General features: G+C 41.1%; 1 protein-coding gene across 11 annotated transcripts in view; it reads right to left on the reverse strand.

Annotated features, from left to right (window-relative positions):
• LOC108746621 (CREB-regulated transcription coactivator 1-like) overlaps positions 1–12,822 on the reverse strand; it is a 31,576-nt gene that overhangs the window by 7,910 nt on the left and 10,844 nt on the right. For 5 of the 11 annotated variants that reach the window (XM_018483505.1, XM_018483509.1, XM_018483508.1 and 2 more), the window contains exons 3-5: positions 4,746–5,010; positions 3,001–3,106; positions 2,625–2,775 (exon numbers count right to left, since the gene is read on the reverse strand). In XM_018483505.1, the coding sequence (XP_018339007.1) occupies positions 2,625–2,775; positions 3,001–3,106; positions 4,746–5,010 (522 nt within the window). Of the gene's footprint in view, positions 1–1,450; positions 1,547–2,624; positions 2,776–3,000; positions 3,107–4,745; positions 5,011–7,706; positions 7,763–12,822 lie in introns of those variants that run through there. The other 6 variants (XM_018483503.1, XM_018483507.1, XM_018483511.1 and 3 more) reach the window with 4 other exon arrangements.

A 12,822-nucleotide genomic window follows, 5' to 3' on the forward strand; every position in this document is an offset into this window, starting at 1 on the left:
ATAAATAGAAAATTAAGAGAGAGACAGACGTCGGTATAAACGCGCGTAATATTCGTCCGAATGTTTCTGGCTGTCGCTAAAATATACGTCCTGATATTAACAAATGAAAAAAAAACAACCGTATTAAAAAGCCCCCGGATTTTTCTTTTTCATTAAAAACATGTCGCGCCAACGAGACGCAGTTTCCTGGAGTAATTCATTTCGCGTTTACAGTACGATTTAACGATCAGAATTATCGAGCGGGCTCTCGATAAATGTTATTAAATTCTATATTAATAATGTCAGGACGCATTTAGGTCACAAGTGCTTTCCATAGCGTGCTGCAAAAGTTTCATTTCGAGCTTAACGCTGCATAATTGCGCGCAACATTATATCCTTGTTACGTTAACCATAGAAAATTACGCTAAAGAAAAAAGAAAAGTTGATATTCAACTACGATGGAATTTGTATACTCGAACATCGAGAGAGCATGCCGAGAAAAATTGCTTTTCATGATGAGACGCTTAAATCTTTTTCTAATTGAAGCAATGGCGTTTTCAAACATTACTGAATTAGCGTGAAAGCAATCCAATTACATGCGAAAATTCTTGCTAGAGATTCTTCACGTTTACGTAACATCTGGAATGTATCGCTCCTCCGGATAGATAATATTTCTTAAATTTTCTTTTTTCACTGCGCAATCTGTGTAGTTAGCTCTGCATCAAATAAACGAACTACTTATATCTTTTTCCTGAAAGCAGCTGCAATACCTCAAGATTCTAGCGCTATTCTAATTGAAACGATCTAACATTTAAGAAAGCACAGAAAAGCACAAAGAGTGTTCTTTGCATGCAACCATCGCATCCTAATTTACATTCTCCAATAAACAAAATCGTTTTTACGGAACCGAGGTAACATTTTTAGCGATTGTTTCTTTAAACTATACATTTGACTTTCAAATTTATTCACATACGTTTCGTTAATTTAGATTTCAAGCATACTATGCATGTATATATATATATATATCACACGAGTTTTTGTCTATTATGGATTTAGACTGAAAATGTGCTTTCCTCGATTCCGTAATCTGCCAGTAAAAATGCGAAATATCTGAGCATTCGATATTGTATCGCGATGTAAATTTAATTAAATTTCTTGGGACGTGACCCGAAAAAATTTTCATAAACTGGTTTTAAAAAATCCTAAAATCTTAAATTTTCAGATCAGTTTCAAATCATTTTCAGATATTCCGCACGTTTTGCAACATTCCACGACAGCGGCTCTTAACCGAGATCTACGCATTGCGATTGGAAATCTTTACAACGCACGAAGATCGTGCGCATCTCGAGCTCTTTAGATAAATAAGTTTCGGAGAAAAATTATTAGATTCGTGTCACTCGTGATTAAAAATCCGCTGCGCTATAACAGTAGGCACAATCTACAAGTAATATGGGGCCGCGAGGATATTTACTTGGACGCTTGACGGATCCTGTGAAAAGGAGAGCCTACCAGCTTGTGCCAAGCTGGTCGGACTGGACAGGTTTGTGGGACTGCTCGTTTGAGGACTCTGGAATATACCAGCGGTTTCGACCATTTCAAAAAGATTTCCCGCTTTCCAGTGGTAAATCCTACTTGTCTACAGCTTGCCTGCCTACGTGGCTCGACGATTTCGCTCGTACGAGCGATAAAAAATATATAAGATGAACGGCGTTTGTTGGAAAAACAAGAGACGAGAATGAGAAAAACGCGAACGAACAATTTCGATATCGACATCTGCCTTTTACCTTCTTTAATTGAATATTCTTTCGTCGGCCGCACCAATTGTAAAACGTTAAGTTAGTTAACCAATTTCAATCCGCTCAAAAGTAGAAATAAATTATAATACATCGATATCGACTAAAGTCGCTCTTGTAAAAAATAAATGCATTTCCTTCATAAACAACATTTATTACAATTTTTATGCAAACTCATCAGGTCGTCTTTTAGCCACAGATACTAGATAATTATTATATATCTACATTTAAATAGAGATAAAATCTAAAAACAATAAATTTTGAGATAAAATCTTGACTCGTTAAAAAAATTAGTAATTAAATAAATTTAAAACGTTTTAAATATCAATCTTTTATTCGTCACAGTAATCTAAGTTGAAAGAGAATCAATTCTAACTGATATCAGTACATTTAAAGTTTAACTGAAGTGAAATATCGAGATTTTATCGTAGACCGGATGGATGAAATTATCCGTTGAATAACAACGAGTAACGTCACTTATTTATAGAACCTATTGGCGATTGTAACAATAAACATAATTGTCTTTCGTTTTTCACTTAATACGTGCAAAATCACTCAGAGAAACATATCTGATAGCAAACAAGACAATAATAAATTGATCGTAACATGACATTCAAACTATCGTTTAAAGTTCTATAATTTTAAATACCATTTTACAGACACTTTTTCCGAGGATCGAAGACAGGTGAGAGAATGAAAAATATTTTAAAAAAATTAAACGTCGCTGTAAAGCGATTCGAAGACTCGTTCAGAAACGTGCAGCCTCGCGATAAGTGCGTATAATATCAAGAGAAAAGAAAAGAGGAAATATTATCACGGTCAATGTGTACGATAATCAGTCGAACAACTTACATTGCTGAACGGCGTGCTACTCGAATGATCCTCCTGATCCAGAGGAGTGTGGAGTGGTGACGGAAAGTGTACGTTGCTCAAGTCGGGCAACGACCCTGTGTTGTTGCCTATAGGTATTTGCTGTCCCGGTGGCTGCGAGCTCGGGTATATACTGAACAAAAAAGTTCACGAAAATTCTAACTAACTCAATTAACTCGCGGCGCAATCAAATGAAAGTTTTTATTGGATGTAATTCCACCGGTCGGTCAGCAAAAGTCGTAAAACTGAATCGTGAAACAAACTGGAAGGGACCATTTTCTCTGTTCGCATGAACATTTATTCGTCTGTAATTTCTTTCAAACGTGCTATTGATCTCTTATCATTTAACAATACGTACTTAATCCCAGGCACTCTAGGCATTTCGCACGAGGATCTTGGTCGTTCGATGAAACCATGGTGAGGATCCCTGTTGTCGTTTCCGCTTCCGGTCATGGCGTGTTGATCTGTTAATTTCAGAAATGCGCGATTTATCGAAGTATCGAAATTACACATAACGTCGTAAAGCCGAATATATGTTGACGCGATTTCTCTTATTCCAGGTACAATACTTTGCTTGCTTGCGATGCTGAATATAAAACGATCATTTACAGCATCTTCCGTTACGGTTGTACAGAATGCATGAAGTTTCTCAAACTAGTTATCCGATTTCTCCGGAGCAACGTAATACCGCTTACTAACGTTACTGTTGTATAACATTTCATATGTTTCGTTGTACACTGATCTTTAGCACGCTTTAGATCGCTCTAGAAAGTTTCGTGATTTGACGCGATCTAAGGATAATTTATATCAACAACACGCACCGTGTTATCGCTCCGAAGACTTTGCATGTCACACATCTGTACGAAGAAACTTTGCGAACTTTGTCTTGGGAGAGGATCGATTCCTTGTTTAAATTGTATGAACTTTATAATCGGCGTATAGTAAAAGCATCTAATTAGTTTCGCGTATGCTGCAAGATGTAAAAGCATGAAAATTCTAGGTTCACAGGTTTGGAATTGTGAACGCCTTTAACGGGTAGATTATAAACCGCGTGCACTTCAGAGGCGAGCGTGTAAGGTCTGAGAGATCAATCTCTTTGTAAAATTCTCTAGGTAACAACTTGTAAAGGAACGAAGGGGAGTCGCGATATAACGAGGTAACGAGGCGATATCGTAATGACGGAATTTCCGAGCTGGGCTGATTCGCAAAATCGCGTCAAAAGTCAAAGGAGCAACTTCGCGAAGAGCGTTTTATATAGAACGAACTCATTAATATAGCGTCCAAACGACGCTGAAAAACTGTGTCATTCACCCATGCGAATACTCGATCACGCTCGAATTGTTAAATGTCGAGGGAGTAAAAAAAACCTGATTTCATTTTCACGCAAAATAAATCACGTAAACTGCCTCGGCGTATCATTTTAGCCTCGTTTAAATTATTAACGGTCGACGAAATAATGTTTACGTGCGAAATGGTGAGTTTTATGCGAGACATTTGATTAATCGCCCTTCTCATTACGATCTCGATTAACTGCAGTAGATCAGCAGAATTACGCTTTTAAAAAAATGTAACACTTATGACAAAGTTTAAATAGATTAGACACATATCTCAATGTTACATCTCAATGTTATACTCGATATGAATCGGAGTAAATAGTTCTGTTTTCATTTATAATAAAGACACTTGAAAAAAAAAAAAAAAAACACAGATATAGACATTAATTCCCGCACTGAGAAAAATTCCTGATTGAAAACGGACAAGCCAGAAGTTTCCGATCGTATTCAAATCAGAAATTTTAATTGAAACAACCACATGTCCAATTATGACGAATCCAAAGTTCTGATTAATGCGATCAGAAATTTCTTCAGCTTGTCCACTTTCAACCAGGAAACTTTTCTCAGTGCGTGCGGATAGCAGCACGGATAGTAAGCGCTTTGACGAAACCTTGTGTGTTACGTAAGGTTCCACAACTCGCGGTCTTTCACTCAGCATCCGTCGTTGAGAGAAAGCGCGCGTCATGGGTCATCCGGGGTGTGTACCGGTCGAAACAGGTTTACCTATGAAATAAATACAAAGAAAAGAAAAGAAACGAGTGAAACCGACACGCGTCGCTACCTCGTCGATGAGGTATGGCGGAGGTTGATTGGCAAGCCTCGTTGGCGCTCTGATGCAAAGCGGAGTCCGAGTTTGTTCTTCGCCAGGTATCCGGTGGCGGTGGTGACAGGTAAGGCACGCCGCTGTACGGTGACGTGTCGTGCCTTTTTTCCATCGGGCGAGACCGCATAGGTCCCACCCCCATGCTTCGGCTTCTGTTGTCGCTACGGTACATGGCGTTATGCTGCATCTCCTCGAGATTGCTCAGCGCCGTCTGCAAAAAACGCACAAATCCTCCTTGAGAGTTACGATTGGCACTGCTGCGGTGTAACAGCGCGTGCAAGGATTACAATGTAAATGAAACGATAAGAGAAACGTTTGCGAATTGTGCGGTAACGAGCAATGCTGTGCCTTTATCGTGGAGTAACTTTTTGTGCAGCTATGCAGAAAAACAAGTTTTGTCGAAGTACCTAAAGGTAAATACATCTGGAAAGAATTTTATTGGATTTTACTAGAAAATTAATTATGTAGACGCTCGAGTTAGAAAATTGTTTGCAGTATTGTTCGTGTTTGAGTTTCTTTCACATTTATTTTTATTTCAATAGGAATAACTACTGAAAATATACAATATATATATAAAAATAATCCAAGAATAATGTAACGGAAAGAATGATTTTGCTGAAGCTGTATTTAAAAGTCTAGCTAAATGTAGATCAGGAAATAACTTTTTTGCACCATCAAAATGATTACGTAAGAATCTCAAGTATAACGAGCAATGCTGTAAAAAGTTTCGACATTTTAGCAATTAATTTGAACGTTCTACATAATTATTTTAATAGTTTATAATCAAGAGTTACTTACAGATTCATATTTAGTTTAATTTTTAAATACTTCAACAAAATTATATCGTTCTTTCCTTGCAGTTTCTTTGTACAATATTATCGCAATTAATAAGTGCATATACCGTATGAGATATAAATGTCTTTCCTGTAAAATTTTAATGCGACCAAATAATTTTAGCTCCTTGTCTACGAGGCGAAAAAAAAACCGATTGTAAGCGCTGCTCGCTGTCCGATTCGATTTTCGAGACAAATAAAAATGCGAGCAGGACGACTGGAGATATCGATACTCCGGGAAATAAGAGCGAGCAGCGATAATTAACGAGCACTGCAAGCCATATCGCTGATAACGTAGAATTCCGACGAATTACATTATTATTCCAAATTATACAGTGCACCTGAGAGGAGTCGTTACGAAGACACATTCACGTGCTTTATACGTGAGAGGGAGGAAGGAGTCGAGGTCGAAGCAAAATAATTCGCTTCCATCTACGTGCTTTTATCTATCGGTGGCAAAACCCGGTCTCTGAACTCTCCGGCCAACCATTCAACCGACGACGAAGAATTTTTCTCGCATCGCGAATCCCGCCTCGTAAAACGTCTCGTCTGCTTTACAACCCGCCATCGTCGTCGGTGTTACAAGTGGCGATCAAAATGACGTAAAGCAATTTAATGCGGGCGTTTGGACGGCCCGAATATACCTATAGAAATCCATTTGGACGTTTCATCTGGAAAAATTCATAACGCGTTACGTACGAGAAAATTCAACGCGCCTGAGCTCCATCGATATCTCGCGTTTTTTTACTATAACATAAATTTTACGCCGCAATCTATCGAATACGTTATCACCTCGCTGCTTTCTACCGTGGCTATTTTTGCCGTGTATTTCATTATTAAGTTTTTTTAACAAACAGTTACAATATTCTTCCCTTACGCTTCTCGCTTGGGACGCAGGGAGTGACAAGAGCCACTTCTGAGAAGCAATATCTCGCTGCTCTACATCTGAAGAAAAGAAAGTGTTCTATAAATTGAACATCTGCTAACTCGATCGCTAACTCGATCAGATAACATTGTGTTTTCCTTTTAAGAAACTCCAGGTGAAGATTATATTTTAATCTTATTTAATAATATTATATTAATAATATTATATATAATTTAATAATATTTGTATTATAAGAGGCGATATCCTCTACGTCTCATAATCATCTTATCGACGATGAAATTATTCTTTAATTCGAAACTCTTTGCATTCGTCTGCTGCGATCTTACACAGATATACGTATAATATAATACAAGCAACAAACTTAGCTAACAATAATCATTAATAACAATTAAAGGGTGTTTGGGTTAATTTAAAGCTCGAGAGAGAGAGAGAGAGAGAGAGCTTTCCTACAAGACGTGTATATCGTTAAAAAAATTCCCCCATTAAATTCTCGTAAGGAAATAAGTGCCAGGGGGGGCTAACGGGGATGAAACGATCTCGTGGGATTTTGAGCTTCCTGTCTGCGGCGAGAATGTGTCTAATAAAGAAATCTGCTCCCGCTGCGTTAGTCGACATGTGTTGGACAAACCGTGGGTCGCACGGTTATTGCCTAATATCTGTTGAATTATGCGATAAACACGGTATCATCCGCTCGTTAATCATACGATAGTATCAGTTCCGAAAGGCGTTTCAACATCATACTTCAAGTGTGGATGTGCCAGCAAGTCATTTAACGTAACACTTTATTCGAAATTAAATTCTCATTATTGAATATTTATGTTAGAAATCGAATATAACGATGTCTATATCGAAGCTACGTTATTCGATACTCCGTATCCAAAATCCGTTATCGAAATGTCAATGTTCGTGAATATTTCAGTTCGTTTAATTAGGGCAAGGAGGAATATGATACCGAAGTGTCTACAACATAAAAATGTATTTAAAAAAAAAAAAAGGGATTTGGCTCTCACAAAACTATTCCTAAACCCACTCATCCATCATACCTCCCACGCACGTTTACCTAGACTTATATAATATTCTACTATCTGTTTTTCCATTCATCCTCAACCGCTTCCCTCTCCTTTCCTCAGGGAAAGTCTTACTTTCCTATCTTTCTCGCTCTACAATATTATATCATCTTATACGCACAGCCTAATACTACACTTCCACAGCTCTAAGCTCTAAACTCTTGCCTTCCTTTTCACATTATTCTATCGTCGTATCTCGCGAGTGGTTGTAAACAAAACCAAAAAAAAAAAAAGTCTGCGATTGCGCGCGTCTCGTTCATTACGCGAAACCTTTAATTCTCATACTCGCCGCGGCGAGTAGACGTAGCGATATTTATATGCGACGCAACAGTTCCACGTAGTTGGAATTGCCGGTGACGTAACAGCTTAACCACGCGCGCAAGCACGCGTGTGATAACTCCCGCGATAGGTTTTATCGAAGCGTATTTTGAGGAAGCCAGCGCCGCGATACAAGTTTTAACGACCGGATCATCGCCACGCTACGTTACCCCATTTGCATAATGTAATACGCGGAACGTATCGGCGTATCTGGTATAGTGACGATGCGAGAATAACCTCGCCGCGCGACTTTTTTTCTTTTTTCCACGTCGCACACACGAGCGGCGCGTTTACACAGAGAGACGTGTAAACGCGTCGCACGTGTCCGGGATATTCGTCGCGTATACGACGATAGTGGACGTTAACATATTCCGCCGCGCGTCGCAGTGGACACGCTCGCTCCAGCCACGCCGGGCTTTATATAAAGCCTTTGTCGGGATAAAACCTCGTCCAGAAATTATAAATAACGATGTTATAAGCAGCCGCAAAGTGCTATTAACTTGTGTATGATTTATGACGACGATCGGTGCTGCCACGCGAATCGATAAAGAAGCGCTACTATTTCGACACCTGAAAACGAGAGAGCTCCTTCGTTGATTAAATGTGAAAAGAGCGATATCGGAATCTCTCCTCTCCTTTTCTGAAACGCGCAATGACGCTAATTTTTCTCTGCTAATTTTTCTTCTTAAACGACGCGATACACCGGGGAAAAAATACGGCAATGCTAAACGCGCCGGATCATTATGTTACTCTCCTTTCGGGAAAGAGAGACGAGCTGAAAGTTCACTTAATTGTATCTGAAATCCGGAAATGAAATAGCGATTCCACGGCGCGGGTCGACGCCTCCCATTCACAACTTTCCCAATGTCAGGGCCGTGGGCGTCGAGGCACGAGACGGCGCGACGCGGCGCATCGACCAAGCGCCCGCGCGCTCGTTGAAGAGCCGTACCTTCAATTAATGTAGAACGCTAATAAAAGGCATGCCCGTGCCCTCGTGCGCGAACCGTATTTACCACCTTCCCCATATTCGCCTGAAAGTACGAACGAAAATAATCAACCGCCTCCGTGCAGCAGGTCGTTTCGCTCTCTCCCCTCGATGACGGAAGGAACGGTGGACGAGCGCGACGTTACTGTATCTTCAGACGCGGTTCCCTTCAATGCCGCGTATTTCCCGATTATAAAATACACTGTCATTCCAGTTTAGAAATGAATGACCCATTTGAAGACAATGTGAGGCGGCTAAAGCCGTTTATCGTTATGCAGCTCTGGCGGTTTTCATAGTATCTTCATATATTTCTCTCTCTCTCTCTCTCTCTCTCTCTCTCTCTCTGTCCATCCCTCTTTCTCTCTCAATAAGTTTCAATAGATTAGAGAATATACGCGGCGGTGAAGCTGATCGTCACTACTGTTCGCGGCATGTCGACACGTGCCGGTGATCAAAATGAACGACAGCAACTCTCCTTACCTGCATTTCCTGACACGAGGCCAATATTGGTCTCGCGAGAGAGCAACGTGTGACGGATGCAAAGCACATCGAGGGTTACAAGGCTGCGATCGATGTTACACACGTCGCGTCGCCGCCAGCCGATTCCCTCCTGTGTTTCACGTCTCGCCACGAAGAGACCAGAATGTAATTACTACGGTATCCATATTCGAGAATGAGATTACCAGAGAGTGAGCCTGTCAAAGTAGTGGCGCACACGTGCGCCTGCAACATATCGTTCGCATCCAATCGCATCGCGGAATGCAGAGAGCACTATGCCGTGCTACGTCGCTTACTGTCCCGAATTTAAATTTATTAATCGTTATTAATCTTACGACACGACGGAATTGAGAGACATGAAAGAGATCCTATCCGTATGACGGTAAGAGGTTCAAAGCTCGAAGTATTTTTCAGATTTTTGCAAAAAAAACTTCCCAAAAGATACTTCCCTCGCTTGTTTTGCATTATTATAGAAATCTAGCATGTGGCCTCAAAGCGAAACAAGTTTTCGACGCGGAACTTTGCAACTTTCTATTCTAATCATTTATATCTTTTAGTCGTTTTATTATAACAACTTTCTATTAACCATATGCGCGTCTTATACTTGCGCCCACATTGATCTATCTTTTTCTATGAAAAAATACTATATAAATGTTTACATAAAAAGAGATATATTTAAAAAATGTGTCTCTCGTGGATTTTAACATATCTAAATTTATGCAAACAATCATAAAATTTATCGTTATTTTAATTTGCGCGGAACAATTGTGTTGCACAACGAATAATGAAATAATATTTTATGATTAAGTTCCTTATGTTTTTCTTCACTTTCGCAAATGAGAAGGAAATCCTACGAACGCACAAGTTTAATCGGAAAATTGCACGTCTGTTTTCAGAGCGATCTCTATCAAAGCTTTCAGACGCGATAATTTATTAAATTCTTTTTCAGCATACAACATTGTGCGAGAAGGACCGTTTTCGAAGGTCGCGTACGCGTCAATGCGCACGGTTTATTACCCGAACGAGGAGAAAAAGCGAAATACGAGGGAAAATCTTGGGTCTATACGAACAAATACCCTCGGCGAAAAAAAATTATCATCCTAATACAAAGTATTGATTTTACGCAAAAATAATAAATATTCGCATAGCTATAAAGCGGAACAGATTGATGCTCTCTGATGTAAAAGAAAAAAAAAAAAAAAATGTCACAGCGGAGAGAAGTTTTTAACTTTCTTCCCGACTTGAATGAACTTTGATTTGGACTTGAGCCACGGTGCTCTGTTATTAAATATTCATCCGGCTTACGTCCTTCGACTTTCACAGATGATATTCAAGGACACCGCGGTCGATCGAACGCCGATGACACTTTCCAGGTTGTAATTTTATCTCCATTTGACCTCTTATGCAAGTCGACCGTCCGATGTCGGATCGCTAACGGTGCAGTGGAATGAGAAATTATGGAGCGGAGCAGTTCCCTCGCGCGGATCACGCCGTGTAAGGATTTTCTCAACGAGAAAATCAAAGACCCTCGGCATTATTGGCATAATATTACGTAACACGCGGGATAATCAAACTTTTGGCAAAGAGTTACGCCCGAAGTTGGATTCCAACTCCGGAAATATTCCTGCTGCGTCACAAAAATGCAAAACAAGACTTAAGTTTCCATGTAAATTCGCGGCACCGACTTACGCGGAATATTAATCGAGCTCTCTCGCGATCAACCGGATGATTAATACACAAGCTGCATGAAAAGCGACGGAGAAGGTGGCGGATAATTAAATTTTCGTTAATCGAAGATCGGATCTTAATGGGTCTGAGAGTCGGGGCAGAGTTAAATTAAAATAAATGACATATTTTAGCCTGCAAAATAAGAACGTGTGAGACACGTCTTATGAATGGGGCGAGTGATGCGGAACACAGTTGAAGAGGTCGAGAACCGATCGTCACGGAAGAAACTTTCCTTTACGACCTCCCGCTCCTCCTACTCGCTTGCACTTCTCTCTTCTACTCCCAGCAACCTAGGTTGTTCCTATCCTTGCCTTCTGATGACAACTTGGCTCCACCCACACGACGCTACGCCGCCGTCTAGCGACTCCCGACCGACGACGACGATGACCCACTTCAACAGGGATACCCATTCAAGGCTGATAAGAAAGTAACAGGACGCATCTCTGACCGAATCCGTCGCGCTTCTCCGGATAAACATCACAAATAATTCCGCCACGGATAATCGCGTACCAAAATACGTTCGTATTCTTCGATATGAATTCATAAACCCTGTCATCGTGGATAAGGCAAGGAAACGACGAGGTCTACATAGCGAGGTCTCTTAAAGGGATTGCTTCGTTAATACCCTCGGATGTAATCTCTCTCTCTCCCGGGAATCTCAATGCGAAACGAGCGTTATCCTCGGAAATCGATTGTCGTGTCGTGAGCTGCAAGCGGGCGGATCAAAGGATGCAGATTCCGTTTTGCAAACGGTGGTGAAGCGTCGTATGTATCTCCGCGAGAAACAGTACAGACGCTGCCGCGTGAAATTTCGCGACGATCGAGGATCTGGGTGCAGCTGCGGCCGTAACCGTCAACAATCGGCACGCCGGGAACGGAATGAAACTGCTGAGTACCTGCACGAGAGGAGTGCAACGCGATCAATATTCTGTTTGCGAGTGCACACTTGCCCCGGAGCACGTGTACGCGGTGGCGTTTGTTTTCCGCCGTGCTCCCGCAGAGCTTGCGTAGTCGCTCGCATCCGGTTAGAGGAGGTATCCTTCCTCGTGTCTCGTGAAACTCGACTCGTTCCAAAGCAGAAAGCAGAAGCCGACGACTCCATCGTCGAGATAGCGAACGATCCTCCGTTCCATTTTTTGTTGAAAAAAAAAAAAAAAAGATGCAAAGTTACCTATTTTATAAATTCAACTTTTCCATCGTAAAATAACCTTTTTCCGTAGCGTCGACAACACTAATATTTCCGGCCCATCCTTACCGTCCCACGTTCATTAAAACTCATCAAAAAAAACAGAACGGTTTCGCAGTTCGGTTTGTGCAAGGATTTTTTCGAACGGGGACGTGTTAGAGACACGTAGCGTCTGAAAATGAAATGGAATTAAGTTACGGCGATTATTATTTCCGAGCCTGCTATTTATATTATCCCGAGAACGAAGGCTCGTACGTAACAGCGCCTTATCGCCCACGGGGGCTGCCATTCAATTGAGAGATTGCGCCGACAGAGATCGGAGCGCAAAGCTGGAGGGTTCTCTTCGCGGCGACATGAACGGCGGATAGGTGCGCCACGGCACGTGCGCAGGAGCAGAAATCCGCCGGAAATTCGATCGATTCGTGTGCGCGCGAGAAAGTTGGACGAGCGAGAAGACGACGCGAGTACAGTTGGACGATCGCGACGACAGGAGGCGACTCGCGAGGGGCGCGACGAATGATC

The sequence above is a fragment of the Trachymyrmex septentrionalis genome, unplaced genomic scaffold (assembly GCF_001594115.1).
Source record: "Trachymyrmex septentrionalis isolate Tsep2-gDNA-1 unplaced genomic scaffold, Tsep1.0 scaffold182, whole genome shotgun sequence".
Lineage (NCBI taxonomy): Eukaryota > Metazoa > Arthropoda > Insecta > Hymenoptera > Formicidae > Trachymyrmex > Trachymyrmex septentrionalis.